Source organism: Dinoponera quadriceps, unplaced genomic scaffold (assembly GCF_001313825.1).
Source record: "Dinoponera quadriceps isolate SergipeBrazil2010 unplaced genomic scaffold, ASM131382v1 scaffold2379, whole genome shotgun sequence".
Classification (NCBI taxonomy): domain Eukaryota; kingdom Metazoa; phylum Arthropoda; class Insecta; order Hymenoptera; family Formicidae; genus Dinoponera; species Dinoponera quadriceps.
Window position 1 is genome coordinate 325,902 of NW_014556633.1, and position 17,611 is coordinate 343,512.

At 38.8% G+C, this 17,611-nt stretch overlaps 4 protein-coding genes across 7 annotated transcripts; 1 reads left to right on the forward strand and 3 right to left on the reverse strand.

Annotated features, from left to right (window-relative positions):
• Positions 1-1,141: 1,141 nt before the first annotated feature.
• Positions 1,142-5,236, reverse strand: LOC106747934 (histone H3.v1-like). Of its 2 annotated transcripts, none has more exons than XM_014625987.1 (4): positions 5,055-5,236; positions 4,076-4,183; positions 2,749-3,370; positions 1,142-2,510 (listed from the first exon to the last, which is right to left on the reverse strand). In XM_014625987.1, exons 1-3 carry the CDS (start codon positions 5,109-5,111, stop codon positions 2,780-2,782), a joined length of 756 nt encoding a protein of 251 aa, XP_014481473.1. In that variant the 5' UTR covers positions 5,112-5,236; the 3' UTR covers positions 1,142-2,510; positions 2,749-2,779. The 2 variants fall into 2 exon arrangements, with proteins under 2 accessions (XP_014481473.1, XP_014481472.1); XM_014625986.1 differs by lacking the exon at positions 5,055-5,236 and adding an exon at positions 4,366-4,645.
• A 725-nt stretch (positions 5,237-5,961) lies between these two features.
• LOC106747909 (cleavage stimulation factor subunit 1) lies at positions 5,962-8,581 on the reverse strand. The gene is made up of 4 exons (XM_014625907.1): positions 8,348-8,581; positions 7,190-8,090; positions 6,606-6,699; positions 5,962-6,484 (listed from the first exon to the last, which is right to left on the reverse strand). Exons 1-4 carry the CDS (start codon positions 8,434-8,436, stop codon positions 6,240-6,242), a joined length of 1,329 nt encoding a protein of 442 aa, XP_014481393.1. The 5' UTR covers positions 8,437-8,581; the 3' UTR covers positions 5,962-6,239.
• A 158-nt stretch (positions 8,582-8,739) lies between these two features.
• LOC106747932 (GTPase Era, mitochondrial) lies at positions 8,740-10,663 on the forward strand. The gene is made up of 4 exons (XM_014625981.1): positions 8,740-8,876; positions 8,994-9,226; positions 9,440-9,874; positions 10,201-10,663. The coding sequence occupies exons 1-4, from the start codon at positions 8,864-8,866 to the stop codon at positions 10,552-10,554; spliced, it is 1,035 nt and encodes a 344-aa protein (XP_014481467.1). The 5' UTR covers positions 8,740-8,863; the 3' UTR covers positions 10,555-10,663.
• LOC106747933 (sulfotransferase 1C4-like) lies at positions 10,660-16,603 on the reverse strand. 3 transcript variants are annotated; one of them, XM_014625983.1, is made up of 7 exons: positions 13,235-13,302; positions 12,668-12,931; positions 12,414-12,513; positions 11,800-11,965; positions 11,476-11,602; positions 11,247-11,341; positions 10,660-11,053 (listed from the first exon to the last, which is right to left on the reverse strand). In XM_014625983.1, the coding sequence occupies exons 2-7, from the start codon at positions 12,873-12,875 to the stop codon at positions 10,775-10,777; spliced, it is 975 nt and encodes a 324-aa protein (XP_014481469.1). In that variant the 5' UTR covers positions 12,876-12,931; positions 13,235-13,302; the 3' UTR covers positions 10,660-10,774. The 3 variants fall into 3 exon arrangements, with proteins under 3 accessions (XP_014481469.1, XP_014481470.1, XP_014481471.1); XM_014625984.1 differs by lacking the exons at positions 12,668-12,931; positions 13,235-13,302 and adding an exon at positions 16,181-16,520; XM_014625985.1 differs by lacking the exons at positions 10,660-11,053; positions 11,247-11,341; positions 11,476-11,602; ... (2 more) ...; positions 12,668-12,931; positions 13,235-13,302 and adding exons at positions 14,249-14,724; positions 14,939-15,033; positions 15,190-15,316; ... (1 more) ...; positions 15,934-16,033; positions 16,181-16,603.
• Between the last annotated feature and the right edge of the window lie 1,008 nt (positions 16,604-17,611).

Below are 17,611 nucleotides of genomic sequence, written 5' to 3' on the forward strand. Positions count from 1 at the left end.
ATATATATATATATATATATATATATATATATATTGCGAAAGAAATGATTACTCTCTACGTTTACATCTTAGAAAGCGTTACAGCTATGTAAACTCGCTATTACAGGGCTCGTTTTGATTTCGATCGGCGGAATTCTACGCTGGTATTATTATACAACGAAGTGCTAATAACACTAGAGGCACTCTAAGAACTGAGATTTCGCAAGGTAATCCAGAAAAGGTCCAGTGTGATACACGAAGCTTAATGTTAAACTATTTACACGTATATTACACTTGATCTTCACTATTTACAATCGAAAATCTCAGGTGGACAATACACGAATACCGTTGGCACAATAAAAATAGCGCAAAGGAAAACGGAAAATGGAATGGTAAATCCTATCATCCTTTCGTGAACGTACAGAGTCTCGGTATAAATGTTCATTTAAAAGTGCAACTCTATCCAAGGAAACACTTAACTATATACTCTCTCTCTCTTTTTCTCTCGTGTTGTGAACCGGTGTAGACAAACTTTTTCTATTTTTTCCCCTTTTTTTCTTTTTGATATTTTTAGAGGCCAGAAAACACTTAAATTTCTTCATTGCAAGATCCCCGCGTTCAAGTTAAATGCCCGCATTCTCACGAGAATCCCTCTTTTCATTGCACACATTTACATAATAAAACATTGCTGTGTTAGATTCGCGCATTACTATATCGGTGTCTCATCAAGTGTATATGTGTATGTATTGGGTGTGTACGTGTGAGTGTGTCCTCTAGATATGGTGCGTCAATCATATAATAATCTAATCTGTACACTCGCAACAGGTTCAGATACACAATAATATTAACATATTTAATATTGGACTAATAAAAAACAGGATACACAATGACGAAATACAGGTGCTGAGAGATTTTGCACAAAGGAAGTTAAAAAAGGTAGCTCGCCATGAGCTCGCATGACAGTGACGAATTTCCGCCCGGCACTCGACAAAAACAATTTGCATCCTCTCACCGTCGCATTCTCGGATTGCGAGATTTAATCTGCGGAGTGTTAGTAGTTTTGCAGGCAAAAGTAACGACGCGAGGTACAAGTGTGAGAAATCGGTTAAAATTAGTTATTACACTTATGCGAGGGAGGAAAACATCAACAGATAACGCTGCGACGCGTTTCTCAGGAATTTTATTTCCGCTTAATTCATGAAAAAAGAGAAGTGTCAGTTCACCATAATTCTCATATATATTCCGCTTCATTCAGTCACTATTTATATACGATAAAGGTATTACAGTAATTTGCTATGTACGAATTAATCTTCAGCTATTTTCACACCAGATCTGAATCACGTAGGTGTCATACTACACAAGACCCGGGGATGTCAGCTCTGATTTGAAAACAACTTTTTCTCTATATAAGTCCATATTAAATATATTTTACAATAATATTATCATTGTACATGAACAACGTATGCTCTACACCTCGCGTTGCTTATCGCTAACTAACCAGCGCAAACGAAAGCATTGTTATATTCGAGCGTCAGAGAATAAAATTCGATATATAAAGACGAAAATTAAAAGCACGTGCGGCACACGTGCGATATAACAAATATTTTACTTAACAAAAATATATACCAGGTATTCTCCAATTAAAGAATACCTATCTTAAAATTCGACATTTGAATTGAAAGGAGATATATGAAGAAATAATTATTCGAATAAAGCGCGAGAGAAGGATGCCCGATAGACGTCTGAAAATTCTCCGAGAGACACGCATAACTTTAGGACCAAGTTGCACTGATGATCCAAAAACAAACGCTGGATAAGCAGTTGGTGACCTTTTCTGAATTATATTCTTTATGTACAACATAATCAGGTGTGACGATAATGACGCGACGTCAAGTAGCTTAATCAAATATAATAATATAATCTGACTTTATGTAAGGTAAAGAAAGAGGTTTAATTAAGAATTCTGTGTTCTCCTACTGCATTCACATTGAGTCAAAATTGAAGAAAATGAAAAATTTGATGCTCTCTTTCACTTACTATACACGTCAAAAGTATTGCAAAATAATTCACGATCAACTGTTATAACGTTTTGCGGAAAATTTAGAACATGTACAGGCTGAATTACATGTTCACTTATCAAAACGAATTAATATATATCCCACTAAGAGAAAGTTGCATAATATGCATAGAAATTAACCTAGTTCGACGTATATTGTAAGGATAAAGGTTCACACTAATCTCGCCTCTGACGTCATAATTAAGCATGACTATGTAGTAAGAGAATCATGATTGCAAATCAGTAATAATTCACATCAATGCAACTTGGTCGCGGATATACACAGTTTCTTTATGTCGTCCAAAGAAAGAACGCCTTACAGCTCTGTGCATCCTCTATGAGTAACGACAACATAAAAAATAAAAAGTTTATTGCCGCTGGTTGAAGCAGCGATCGACAAGAAGGTGTTAATTAGTTAAAATAGACGAGGGGGAACTGGATTTGTGAACCCCAATATGTGCGCCGCTGGTACCTCCTATAGTAAAACAAATCTCACGTTAATAATACGACTATACAGTTCGCTGGTAAGTCGTCAAAGCGTGTAATCGCGTGATTCGGTCTATACAGCCAAACGATAAAAGCGATATAACGTAATGGCGGAATGTGTCAGTGCGCCAAATTAATACGTGAATCGGTGGTCTTTCGCAGACCAGAGAGAACCACGTGCGAAGCCCTGCGATCTCGAGATGCTTGAATAGTAGTAGTATACTCACATAAAAGTAGTAGTAAACAGGCGAAATGAGGTTATTCCTTGTTTTCCTCGGTAATAACGGCGTTGGAGGGATTTTGGGACTCCGATGATGGTAAGGGTGGTACTTCCGCTGCTGTGTCGGTAGCATCTTGACTCAAGTCCGAGCTGTCCTTCACCTCCTCCTGCTTCTTCTCTTCGCTCACGGCGGTGCTTTTGGACTCGTCCGTCACGTTCTCCGACTCCTCCGTCGCCTTCTCATCCTTGGAGTTGGCCTCGGACGTTTTCTCGCCGGCATCTTTGCTACTGTCCGTAGTCGCCTCCGTAGCGCTTTTGTCTTCGTTCTCTATCGCTTTGCTACTCTCCTTCTCTTCCTTCTCCTCCTCTTCGTTCACCTCTATCTTCGTGGACTCCTCCTCCGTGTGCTTTTCGCTTTTATTGTTGGACGTCTCCTCGTCCGTGTTGTTCTCATTGTTCTTCTCTTGCCTCTTGGGGCGTCCGCGTCCACGACCACCGCCGCCTCTCGTCGACGTTTCCCTCTTCTCCTTCTTGGGCGGTGATGGCACTGGCGTCGTTGATGTTAGGCCTCTGAGCGAGCTACGAGTGCGTCTCCTGCCTTCCACTTCGCCGACGGATTGATTCATGTTCTGTAATGATGTGTCAGGTTGTAGTCGAGCCGACAGTGCTTCGCCTTTTCTTTTTCCAAGATATATCTTACCAAGACATGGGTACAAGAGGTGTACCAATGTCTTACACGGTAAGAAATTTTCTGTTACTTTAACAAGGTGAACATGTTAACATATTTGTGTACATTTCAACATGTTCCCCGTGTTAAGGTAACACAAAAATTTCGGTAGACCACATGTAACACAAAATCTTTTTTAATTTTATGTACGAGATAATTCTTCGGGAATAAAATTTAACGAATTATCCAGAGTTGCACGATCGATACGTGTTTAACGCTGTCTAAAAACTTTCAGCAAATTTCAACTAACGTTCCGGAAAAAAAAAACGTTACCGTCACAATAGTCGATGCTACAAGCACACTTCATAATTGGCGCCTATGCGGCCATTGGTTTTCTGTGCCCCACCATTCACACTCCCCCCTTACTAGTCGAAAATATCCCCACCATTGACAGCTTCGCGCTCACGTAAGCAACAAGCGTCGACGGTGAGCCGAAAACGGAGGGAAATAACCGTTGCACGCGAGGGATGAGATGAGGAACCTTGACTTATCGTGACCTCGCGGATTTTCGGACCGACGATAAAGAAAGAACTCGAGCACGAGAGATTCTCTTCCTGCCCGGACGAGGCGAAGACACACACACACACACGCGTGGCTTTCCTCGCACCTTCAGAATCGCTTCGCTCTCCTGAGTGGTTTTTTCGAGAGTGGAGAGCCTCTTGGTGCCGCTTCGTTTGTTTTTCATCGGAGTTGGCTTCTCCTCCGTCGATTGCTCCTGTGAACAAGCGAGACAGAGAGTAGTTTCCACTCACTCGCACGCAATACATGAGCATGCACGCGTGTGCGTGCACATCGACACACGCCTGTTACGCAGCCGCGTCGCTGACGTCTCACGGAGATTACTCGCGCGAGGAAGACTAGGCGGGCACGCACGACGAGACGCAACACGATAATTACCCATGCGATAAGATTATCGTAGGGGGAAGGGGGAGGACCATTGAACCGTGGCCGGTCGCGACGTTCAAGTTTCCCGCCATTTTGCTGTGCGCTCGTCCATATCATCGCTCCAACGTCTCGACGCGTCGCGCGCGCGCGACGACTCCTACGATGTCGAGCTGGGGGAGGCTAACGCGCGACACGTTCCCGTCGTGACCCGTCGCGGTAGCCGATTTCCCGCCTTTTCGCGCGTGCGGCGCCGTCCAGACGGCGTGCGAACGAGAAAGAGAGCAAGGGAGAAGAGGAACAGCAGCGCGACCCTCTCCCCTCTCCCCCTGATCGCGGGCTCTCGTAAATAAAAAAAACATCCACCATCTTTGCCGACGACGAGAGGACGGTGCGTGAACACGTACGGCGCAGCTTTGGGAGACTCTCGTCGGCGAGCAGGCCGGCTGCGCTGCCCAACGCACGGCCGCGGCGGGCCTACGTGCGTCGGTACGCAGTACCGCGCGCGCGGCATCCTCTCTCTCTCGTCGACCTCTCCTGTTGTCGTCCGGGGGCCCGCCGGGAGTTCGCGTCGACGCCGACCGAGCGTCCCCGCGGCCTCGGCAATTTGCGGGGGGCCCCGTCGCACACACACACGCCGCTCTCTCACGGCATGAAAACTCGGCTTGACGAAGGTGTTTCTGGCGTACCCGCCGCCCGCTCACCTTGGACGCATCCTCGACGTTGTTATCGCTCTTCGTTCCCGTCTTGGCGTCTGACATGTCTTCGCGTGCGAATCACTCAAAAACACTAGGAAATCTACGATTCCACGGCGAGAATTCGCGCTGCACCCGGTCGCACTGTTTATACGATCAGAAAAGATGGCGGTTAGCGTGGGTCACGTGACACCTCGTCAAACCTCAGAGCGGGAGTTAGGTGCGCCGCCCGGCGTCGCCGTGCCGAACTACGCAGGTAGCGACGCACACGCGACCCCGCGAGATCCTCGATTCGCGCTCACTGCCGCCCGTGTCTTCCGTTGGTATTTTTTATTATTTCAACGTAAGACGGAGCGCCGAGATAATGTAATTCCGAGTACATCGGGGAAATAAAACGAAGCATATGCAATTCACAACAGAAACATATATATATATATATATATATATATAAGTCACGGAAAACGCAAAAATATACCGTCTATTTGCGCATTAAAAATATCGTATATAACTTTCCAATATCTTCAGATCATTCCGCAGAATCTCATTAATTTGCTATTGTAAACATATAGTTTTTTTTTTCACAATAATTGAAGCAAATGTATCACAAGACTTAGCACCGCGGAGATTAAAGTTATTGCAATTTCCAGATACCCGAATTCGACGAAAATATTATTTAACTGCTTGAAACTTTTTATGTTCGCATCTTTTTTTCGTCATACGTAAATGAGCAATCGCAAGTTAGAAGATCACTCTCGTGGACGCGTGTCGTTTGCACCAAATTTTAACCGATTCGTATCGCTCCGTACTCACCTGAATGAAAAGCGTTTCTTCACGCTATTTCGCACGCTGTTTCGAGACGAAGGTGGATTTTTGTTTCTTTCCTGCTTGCGCATTATGAAACATGAAACTGTCAGAATTACTAAATACTGTTTATATATTATTATAGCTTGACGTAGCATAACTGAAACGTACGAGGTACGTAGCTTAGGATCTAAATAAAATGTAAGACTGTATAAACAGCTATTTAAAAAAAATAACCTAAATACCTATTTCTTTCGGAATTACAGCCGTAACGCGTATACCCGATCTTAAATGTCTTCTCAACATGTCAATCTCCACATTTTCGTAAAGTAGAAATTATCGCAGGTAACTTCCCGCGGCGAGTGTCCTTTGACTTTAGAATCTAACGTTAAATTAGTGAGTCGGCATTCTTCGGAACCAGAATCTTGCTCTGAAATCATCACTGCATGTTAGAAACGCCGGCGCGGTCGGTGAATGAACAATCAGTCTCACGGGACCGTTGTGACCCAATGATAACAGCTGCTTCCTCGATGCATTCCGTGAATTCCAAGCGCACAGGGAGGTGGTGGCTTCGTCGGGGAACATCACGTAATCTTCCGTATGATTGAAGATAGCCTGTGCCTTGTGCTCTTGTTTACCTACAGAAGGTGGCGCATTCAGTCGTCATACTCAAACAGTTTCGTTATTTGTAATATTCGCAAGGCATACCGCACGTCAAACTCACTCCGAGTATGCCTAAACGTGTTCATAGGCTTTTACCTGTAGTCCCGGCACCTGTATATGCTATTAAACATCTGCTAGTAGACAATTCCCACAACTTTATCAAGGAATCTTTCCCTGAGGACAGTAAATACTGCAAATTCAAAATTACAACGATTATTCAGCAGTTGCGCTTGAATCTGTCATGCTGGGTCTACAATGTAGTCGCAGGGTTGTACACACCGCAGATCCAAGTGTTTAGTTTCACATGCAATCATTTTTCACGCATTTATACGTGTATCAACAGTCTGATCTTACACAAGTGTATAAGGAATCACACTAGTAAGACGTGTAAATTGCAAATGTGTGAAAGGTGACTAACATAAAGTGGGTAAAATTACATATTTGGATTCACAGTGTGGTCACGGTTATTCGGGACTTTCAGTTCCGGCGACTCCGACCGAGCCAGTCGCTGGAATTGGAAGTGGACCGAGTGAGTGAGTGTTTTTACTTTTTAACGACTTGTTGCCAGCGACCACATTGTACACAGACCCAGCTTAATATTCTGTACGCAAGTCTCCCTCTGTAATTTTGCGTGCAAGTGTGTGATCGGTCTTTCAACGTGACCACCATGGATATACTACCTTGCCGTTCCTCGTGAAGGTCACCGAGCACACTTCGTAGCCGTCGTGCGCCTTCACGAAGGTATTTATACATCGATTCGATACGCCGTCCCAGAGTTTGATGCTCCCATCCTTCCCCGCCGATGCATAAGTCTTTGCGTCCGGCGAATACTTGATGCTTGTTATCCCTGCTGTGTGTTGATGGCTCGGTATGCTGCATACGAAACACTGTGCGGTGTTCACATCGTACAGTCTAACCACCGGGTGATTGGTTCCCACTATGAGGAAATCGCCGGTCGGGTGGAAGGACAGGCACCGGATTTGATCGGCGTCCGTAATCGTCCTGAACGCTTTCTTCACGCTAGCCTTGCTAAAGTCGAACAGTTTTACGGAGAAGTCGCGACTGCCGGACACGAGTATGGGCTCTCTCGGGTGAAATTCCAAGCACGTCACTTCTTCCAAGTGATCGTACAGAGTTCTTATGACCGGATGCCCGCCCGTTTGATCCCCGGGCGCCATCTCGTCCGGCGCGGACTTGGCGAGCATTCTATCCACGTCCAGGATCTTGATCGAGGCGTCCACAGAGCCGGTAGCTATCAACTGTCCGTCAGCCGAAAAAGCTCCTGCTCTGCAATTTCCCTTGTGGGACGTGACGTACGCAGTTTCGTACTGCGCTGGTTCCGGAGCTTGAGTCTGGGCCTCGGTCTCAAATTCCAAATCCAATCCGGGCCCTAAGGTGTTGTCGAAGCTGCTAGCGAATGTGGATACGTTGTTGCTCTCCTTCTTGGAACGATCCGGCTCATGAGCGGCGCCGATCAGCATTAAATGGAGCAACCGATCCGAGGGTGGGCAAGGTGGTTCCGCTTGCATCATGTTGGAGAGCTGCACGGCTAACGTTTGATGGCCGTCGTAGAACAATTGACTGAAATAATCAACAAGATTTATCTAACAGCCAAACGCGTGTCTTAACTAATTGACGGGAAAGTTGCGAAACCATGAAAAACCGTTGTGACACGCGTGTCTTAACTAATTGACGGGAAAGTTGCGAAACCATGAAAAACCGTCGTGACAACGATGATCTCGCGCGTTTGTATTGAAATTACGCTCTAGGTGACGACATCAAGGACGAATGAGTGAAATTTAGTGGAATAACGTGCGAAAGAGATGAGAATAAACAACCTGATCATTAGTCTGTAGAGCAGCTCTCTGCTCTTTATTATGTTCTTCGGGTCTACTTCGGGCTCTTTCGTCGCGTTCTGGCCCGTCATGTTTCCCGATAGGGGACTGAATGTCGCTGATTTTCACTATAACCGTCGAAAGTACCGCAAACCGTCCATCAATCGATGGTTTTCTTTCAGGTTATGTTCAATTATATCGCGTTGTTGTCACTCACACTCAGCGACATCAATGGTTTGTTTTTTCAGCGGAAGACGTGAACCTAGAAATATATATATAGGTGGAGCTCTTTACTTCCGGTTTTACCTAAGTGAATATTGGAACGTAGCTTGTGATTGGTCTATATGGCTCTTTGAAACATTCGGAGCGTCAAGTGAACTTTACTTGTACTCAAAGTGGAAGTCTGTTTCTTCAGAGGACGCTTTTTAAAAAGAAATTTCCAAGAAATTTCTGTGCATGGTTGTTCTCAGACTTCTCTATGCTATGGCAGTTATATTTTAGAATGTGATTGAGGTTATAATGCCGATAACAGGTTTGTTTTCAACTCAAACATTGAAAATGATAAATAATAAGTTATAAATTAAGGTTTCTTGAAGCATATTCTTTCACTTTATACTTTATATATTACAAAATCAATCTTTTCAAGAAGAAATGTTATTTACAATCGAGAAATATGCAATTCGATTGTCTTCGCGATTTCTGCGACGATGTTTTTCAAAAAACGTCGACGTGCTGTCGACCGACGCGGAAGAATTGATGTTGCATCGCAACCACAATTTCATATCTGTAAGTCGAGAAGATGAAAAATGTCTGAATATTGCTATTCTGGGTGCACCTAATGTTGGGAAAAGCACACTTGTCAATCAGCTCATCAAGAGATCGGTAATTATCAAATTAAATCTAAAAATTTAATTTGTCCTAGTTTAAAAAAATGAAAAAGTAAGTAGATAATAAGGAAGTAAAAGAATTCTGAAGAAGAGCACATCAGGACTTTATAGAAAGTTATTATATTTTGTAAGCTGTGATATATAAATTTTGTTTATGCTATATGTATCTTCTTACTTCTTTCTTTTTCTCTTTTTTTCTCTTAACTAGGTGTGTGCAATATCCTGTAAGGTACATACCACACAGGCTAAGGCAGATGCAATTTACTCAGAAAACAATACACAGTTGATATTTATGGACACACCTGGAATGGTATCTCCGGGTGAATTAAAACGATTCAAGTTAGCTAAGAGTTTTGAAAGAGACCCTAATGCTTCTTTGAAGACAGCAGATATCATAGGACTTGTGCAAGATGTTGATAATACATTTGCTAGAGACAAAATTAACCCAAATATATTTAAGTTGTTGAAGAATATGGAAGATAAAATTCCTATGATTCTAATATTTAACAAAGTGGACAGGTTGAAGAAGAAGAATACATTGTTAGACCTCGCAAAAGTTCTAACCAAGTCTAAGAATTCTCTGAAATTCACAGATGTGTTCATGATATCAGCTCTAACCGGAGATGGTGTTGACGACTTAAGGGTAAGTTATTGTGCGAGGAAGGACTTTAAATATATATATTATGGAGATTTTACCGATGGTGTGTGTGTATGTATATGTAGTTATTGAAAATTATAAGTTACATAATAATAGAACAATATGTTAAGTAGTTATATATCAATATAACGATAAGAAAAGTAAATAAATGATATACATTAATATTATCTATATAAATAAATATAAAAATAATTATTCAATTATTTAAAGTATCTCCATATATTTCAAGATCTCTATAACACGTATTTTTTGAAATGCAGAAAAGGAACAAATTCCCTTTCTTTATCATTATTTAGTATTTTCCCTTGCAGACTTACTTGTTGGACTCGGCCAAGCCGCGAAAATGGCATTACGAAGAACATATCTATAGTAATCAGACGTGTGAGGACATAATACAGCAGACAGTACGGGCAAAGTTGCTGGATAATCTGCCGCAGGAGATGCCATACAATATGCAAGTGAAACTGGAGCACTTTGATCCCGGCCCAGACGACAGCGTCAGTACCTTGGTATCTGTCACGTGTCCCAACAAGCGCATCTGCAGCATTTTGTTCAGACGCAAGGGTGAGAGACTTAGAAACATCGCACTTATGGCCGAGCAGGAATTGAGACATGCTTTTCGAACGCCAGTAAAGTTGAAGATAAACGTACAGTCCGCGACATAATTCGCTCTTGTTTTAATTTATTTTTAAGTAACGGATCTTAAAGAAATTCTTTTGTAAATATTAGATCGGTTACGAAAGGTGTGAAGCAAATAAAGACATTGAAAATCAAGTTTCAGCATAGTTTTAAAGTTATCTTCCCAAGTTACATCGCTTATATAATTCCGTTAAGGTATACATATATTCGCAATAATTATATCTACTGCGAGATCTACTGCGAGATCTAACAAGGGAATATTAAATCCGTATCTTTCATATTATCGGCGACCCACTTATTGAATTTTATCTCAATTTCTGGCGTAAAGTCCTCTCTCCAACCGTCCACGACGCCTTTCCGAATGAACATGCTTGTATTCATTTTTGCACCGCCCGATGGGAAGTTCACCATTTTATTTTCCCGAAACTTCTTTATGCCCAAGTGATCTACCAACTTTGTGATTTGCTCGTCGTCGTAGTTTTTCTCGAAGAATACGCCGACCTTTCGGATGCATCCAGGTAAATCCTGTACAGAGTATACAAAAGTATTATTTCCAAGGAATTTTGAAGGAATTCTTGTTTTATGTCTTGATTATTAATAATATAAATTAATGCACTTCAAATTGACTCGTGTTAATATCCTCTTCTAAAAGTAAAAAAAGTAGTTTTCTAATGAAATTAAACAAGCTAAGTTTTATGATGGAAATTTCACGATTTACCTTTATCAAATCTTCGTAGAAAAGGAACAATATATTTGGTCTGTGTCGATTCGCCCAACCTTCCTTCACATGTTCCCAGTAAGGGCTATAAAGTGCTGATATCATTGAAATAAGTTAATGAGTATCGTATATGTGTGGAAAATTAAAGAGAAAAATAAAATACGAAGGGAAGGTAAGAAAAATAAATCGAATTGCGAAATATTAATCAATGTTTCATGAAGTTACTCACTGCGATCATTCATAAAGCCATCGCAGAATTGCTCAAAATTGCCATTGTATTTCACCACTTCAATTTCCTTTTGGAAATAATACCATGAGACAACTACGTCTTTGGGATTTCGCGCAACATAGATAATCTAGAAGTTAAAATATTTTTGTTTTCCAATTCCTACTCATTTCCGTAAAGGCCATAGAATAATCGTCTCGGAAAGTGTTTAGTACAAATCATATAAATTATCGGTATTTATCATTAATTTCAATGCTTTCCGATATTGCCATTCGAGGTTTCCAGTCTTTACTTAGTTTCGGAAATGTGTAGCTACCACAGATATACCTTGCAATCGCTGTTTACGACTTTGGGTAGTAGTTCGAACGGCATATGAGATTTGATGAAACGTGGAGAAGGTCGTTCTTGTACAAATTTCACGCTATCGTTCATCTTCTGTTCATTTTTCATGGGCGTTTTTTCAAGCGCTTCATCCTCTATTATTACGGAGATACTAAAGAGAATTCTGTCTTATAATGGAGCATTATTTTCCATTCGAAAAGTATCGATATATCTCGCTTAAAGAATGGGTTCAGAAGCGAAGGGGAACTAACTCACGTTAGTTAAATTTCTCATCTAGTCCTTATCAAAGGAGAAAAAATGTGCAACAGAAAATCACGCAATTCGTTTTAACCTGTTAACCGGGGAATTCCTTTTTTAATTACGCAACATATAACGGGCGCGAACTCTTTCAACACATATTTCAAGGACGTATTCATATGTTCTACCTGTACCCGATATTGTTTACGTTTGACGTATTTATACGTCCCGCTCGGTTAACAGGTTAAATTGCGCACGAAAGGAAAATATTTTTCGTCATGGGTTTATTATAAAATTTTAAAAATTTCGTAAAATATAAACTTCGCTTTTGTACGTATGATCATTATATGTTAAGCTCATACTCTAAAAATGGAAATCTGTCTAATAGAGACGTACGACCAGCTTCATCAAAATTCATGTCATTTGCCACCAACCAGATGAGTTCCTGTGTCAGTGTCGTACCTTGACAGATATATAATAATAATAATGAGTTAATTGACAAACGAAGAATTAGACTTCGTTAGGAAAAAAAGGAGAAGATCACACAAAAATGATTAGGATCACGACACTAGAATCACTCAACATTTCTGCTATAAGATAAAAACGATCCACTTACCTGATCTAGGAAAAGTAATAATATAGATATCGTCCGGACGAGGCTCAAAATTGTACACTTCTTTGCCGGCTGTGAGGAATTTGTGCGGAAAACACCATTTTTTCTCGCCTGCTCCAACTAAACCGTGTGTGTAATATGGTAAATATTTTAATATCTCGGCTGTCTTCTCATCATTGAATATTTCGCATTTTAGATTTTCGGAAGACATGTCTCTCCGCCAATAAATAGATTTCACACCCTCTGTTTCTCGAGCTGTACGCGTTTCTGAAATTATCACCGTTTATAATATCTCGAGCAAGTTATCGTTACTAGTTATCTTGTATAATCGATTGTCGATAAAGAAAATGACATCAGCAATATGATAGTTATGCAATATATAGAGCATCCTAGGTAACGCGACTGAAATTATATAAAATGAATGTCGCAAATCAAGTAGATAAACATAGTCAAAGTCATTTTTTCGAACTACCACGTAAAGGTTCGAGTTATTAAAGAAAATAGACGAATCAGCGCGCGCGATACGGTAGGCAGAACATATAGAAAGAAAGTATCTTCGACCATACTTACGAATCTCGCGACTCGTTGTGCTGCTATGCAGGATCTAACTTCATATCGCTGTGGCTCGTAGCTTTGGACTTTAGAACGCGGCGAACTGTTTTTTTTTAAATATCACGATCGCGCGCACAGTTGAAAATATCTTTCTGTCTTGATATTTTAGTATAAGCGCATAATATTCATAGAATATTATTTGAATATTATTCAATATTAAAATAATATTCTTATAATATTCTAAGAATGTTATATATTTTAGAAATATTATATAATATTATAGGAATGTTCTATTGATATTATATGTCCATTTCATATAATATTCTTGGCATATTTCCAAAATTTCTTAAAATATTAAGAAAAATAATATAATAAAAATATAGAAAAATATATAAATAAAACAAACGCGCGCGCACACACACACACACACACATACACACACACATACACACACATAATTTTTTAAATATAAGACGTATTTTTACACAAAATTCATTCAACTTTATTTATATAATAAAACAATTGGTATTACAATATGTTTTAAATGAAAAACTACGATTATATAAATTATATATATATAATTATATACATAAAATTGAATGTTTAAAAATATATATGATTTTACAATAACTTCAAATAATATATTTTTTTTAATTTTATTAGGAACGTACATATAACCATCTATGAATATTCCAAATATATTACTTATTATCAAATAATTTTACGCGCTTATAGGGTTACTTTTTGAATTTCATGCATTTAGGATTCCCTCGTTTAGAATATATATCGAACGATTTAGCGTTATCTCTTAAAGTTACAGATAAAGCAACGATATTATTAAAAAAAATTGCAATATACAATATAAATATAAATACAGATATGAAATAAACAAGATTGAGATAAAAGATAACGGCATACAGGGTGTTCTAGAGCAACTTTATCAAAGCTCATAGGGGCATAGAATGGATTGAGGTAAACATAAAAGTTCTATATCCTTTTGCAATATTCGCAAGTAATGAATAAATGAAAGAATAATAAGTAAACGAATGATAAATTTTTATTTCCCAATATATTTGTGTGTAACATTACTTTGTTTATAACTTATGTTTGAAAAATTTCCGCCTGTTTTCTTATAATGGAGGTTGTTTAGGAATGTGATTTCGACAATACAAGTCAAAATCAGAGTCGTTCTAAGATGTTCCTCTAAAAGCAAATATTTATCGCGAGATCTAACAAGGGAATATTAGGTCTGTATCTTTCGTGTTTTCGGCAATCCATTTATTGAATTTTATCTCAATTTCTGGGGTAAAGTTCTCAATCCAATCGCCCACGATGCCTTTCCGAATGAAAAGGGATTCATTTTTTGATCCATCACCTATTGCGACATTCACCATTTTATTTTCGCGGAACTTCTTTATGTTCAAGTGATCTACCAACTTAGCGATTTGTTCGTCATTGTAGTTTTTCCCGTAGAATGCGGCGACCTTTCGAATGCATCCGGGTAAATCCTGTACAGAGTACATAAAAATATTGTTAGAATTCCAAGGAATTTTAAAGGAATTCTTATATCTTGATTATTAATCATATAATTTAATGCCTTTCAAATTAAATATTGTATTATCGTCCTTTTCGAAAAATAATGCAGTAGGTTCTACACACTATTACAAAAAAGGGGAAGAGAGAAACATGAAAATTATGCAATAATGAAATTTCATAATTTACCTTTATCAAATCTTCGTAGAAAAGGAACAATGTATTTGGTCTGTGTCGTTTCGCCCAACCTTCCTTCACATGTTCCCAGTAAGGGTCATAAATTGCTGATATCACGGAATTAGTTAATGGATTAGGAAAAAGTTAATGAGCACCGTGTATGTGTGGAGAGTTAAAGAGAAAAAATAAAATATAAAGGGAAGATAAAAAATAAATAAATCGAGTTGCGTAAATATTAATTAATGTCATGTGAAACTACTTACTGCGGCTATTCATAAAGATATCGCAGAATTGCTCAAAATTGCCATTGTATTTTATCGCTTTGTTTCCCTTTTGAAAATGGTACCATGAGACAACAACGTCTCTGGGATTTCGCGCAACATAAATAATCTGGTGGCAAACATACTTTTGTATTTCCATAAAGACTTGCCAGATAATAAATGTTTCAGAAAATGTTTAGCATACGTACAATCATAAAGATCGATTATCACTAATTTTAACGTTTTGATATTGCCATTCAAAATTCTCAAGTCTATATTTAGTCTCGAAAACGTATAACTATAGTAACTACAGACAAACCTTGCAGTCGCTGTTTACGACATTGGGCAATAGATCGAATGGCATATGGGATTTGATGAAACGTGGAGACGGTTGTTCATCTGCGAATTTCACGCTATTCTGCCACATATCACTACCGCTCATTTTCAATAATCCTTCATCCTCTAGTACTGTGGTAATTCTAAAGAGAACTTTGTTTTATAACGGAGCGTTGTTTTCAATTCGGCAAGTATCGATATATTTTGTTTAAGGCATGGGTATAGAAGCGAAGAAGAATTAGCGTTAGTTAAGTTTCTCATTTAAACTTTATGAAAGGAGAAAAATACGTGAAAAAAATGTATGCGTCCGAAATTGGGCGCGAAGAAAATGTTTTATGGATTTGTTATAAATTTCGAAAACCGGAAGGCATAAACTTTTACACATATGATCATTATATGTTAAGGTCATACTCTAAAAAGCGAAATCTCTCGTATAGATGCTCGCGACTCGCATCATCAAAGTTTATGTCGTTTGCCACCAACCAGACGAGTTCCTGTGTCAACGTCGTACCTTGACAGACGTATAACAATAATAAATAAGTTAATTGAAAACGAAGGATTAAATTTTGTTTTAAAGAAAAGAAAACAGGATCACACAAGAACGATTGGGACTACTAAATCGAATATTTTTCTTATAAAATAAGGATGATATATTTACCTGATCTAGGAAAAGTAATAACATAGGTATCGTCCGGACGAGGCTCAAAATTGTACACTTCTTCTCCGAGTGTAAGAAATTTGTGCGGTAAACACCATTTTTTCTCGCCTACTCCAACAAGACCTCGTAAGCAATATGGATAATGCTTTATCGCCTCGGCCGTCTTCTCATCTTTGAATATTTCGAATTTTAGATTTTTGAAAGACATGTCTCTCCGCCAACAATGACACTTCGTAACAACGATAACGACACCTGTTTCCTTGGATTCCTTTCTACGTGTTTCTGACGCAACCGTTCACTTATGAAACGCGTATGAAGAAGCGTACGTAAACTAGTTCTTACCAGTTGTCTGAAGTTACCGCTCAAGGTTTCTTTAAACGCTCATGCGCAGTAAGTGTCATTCTATCTTTGTTATTTATTACGTGACAAAGAAGATAGAATGATGTTTACAGCGAAAGTATTATTGATTAGATGTATTAATAAGATAAGATTGAAGATTGATAGAAGATTGATTGATAAGATAAGACCCACTTGTCTTTATTATTCACGAGCTATATCGATTGACTGATACTAAAAAAACGTCAAATTCATAGTTGGTTGTGTTAGGTCAGTTGCAACGTAGTCAGTAGGGACACTCTCTCGGAAATATACTGAAATCAGAGTGGCATTTAACTGACGTGGCATTAATTAATCAATCGGGACGAAAAAGATCAAAGATTTCTTTATCACGATTGATCTCTTAAGTGCCATTCTCTTTTTGGTGTTTTCAAACGTAGTTTAGACCGGATACGTAGGTAAAACAGGGTCTACAATGAGAACGTATGCCTTAAGCCAAATGCCAAATGGGAGTGCAAGACGTGCAAAGTCGCTTTACACGTTCCAAAATATTTTGAAAGATATCATAGAGTTCAAAAATATTAATTTTTGTATTATTTTCATTATATTTTCTAATTAAACTGTTGTTTGTTTTATAATTGATATTTATAGTTATATTTTATTATACTATAAAGTTTATAAAAAATATATATTCATAAAGCAATGACTACATTTGAAGTTTTAAACAACTAATGCTCGCTTGTTATCGGATCGTTACATTTTACATGAAGGATCTAAAATATTTTGTCCCATTGCGTCAGAGACTTTTGTTTTATCTACGGCACGTGTACATGCAGATTAAATCATAAAGCAAGAAGTTAAAAGTTTTTTTTAAGGAGGTTCGGTAGTGATGATTTTTTATGATGAAAATTTTTGAAATTTTAATAGATTATTCGGAATAATAGTATTATATCACAACTAAATTTTTGAAGGGTTTCACTACACCGTTTGTAAGATATATTGACCTAAAAAAACAACATTTTAACATGTAGACTTATGGAGAAATCACTTAAAATTCAAATTAAAAAAAAAACGGCTCAATGAAGATGCTTTTTT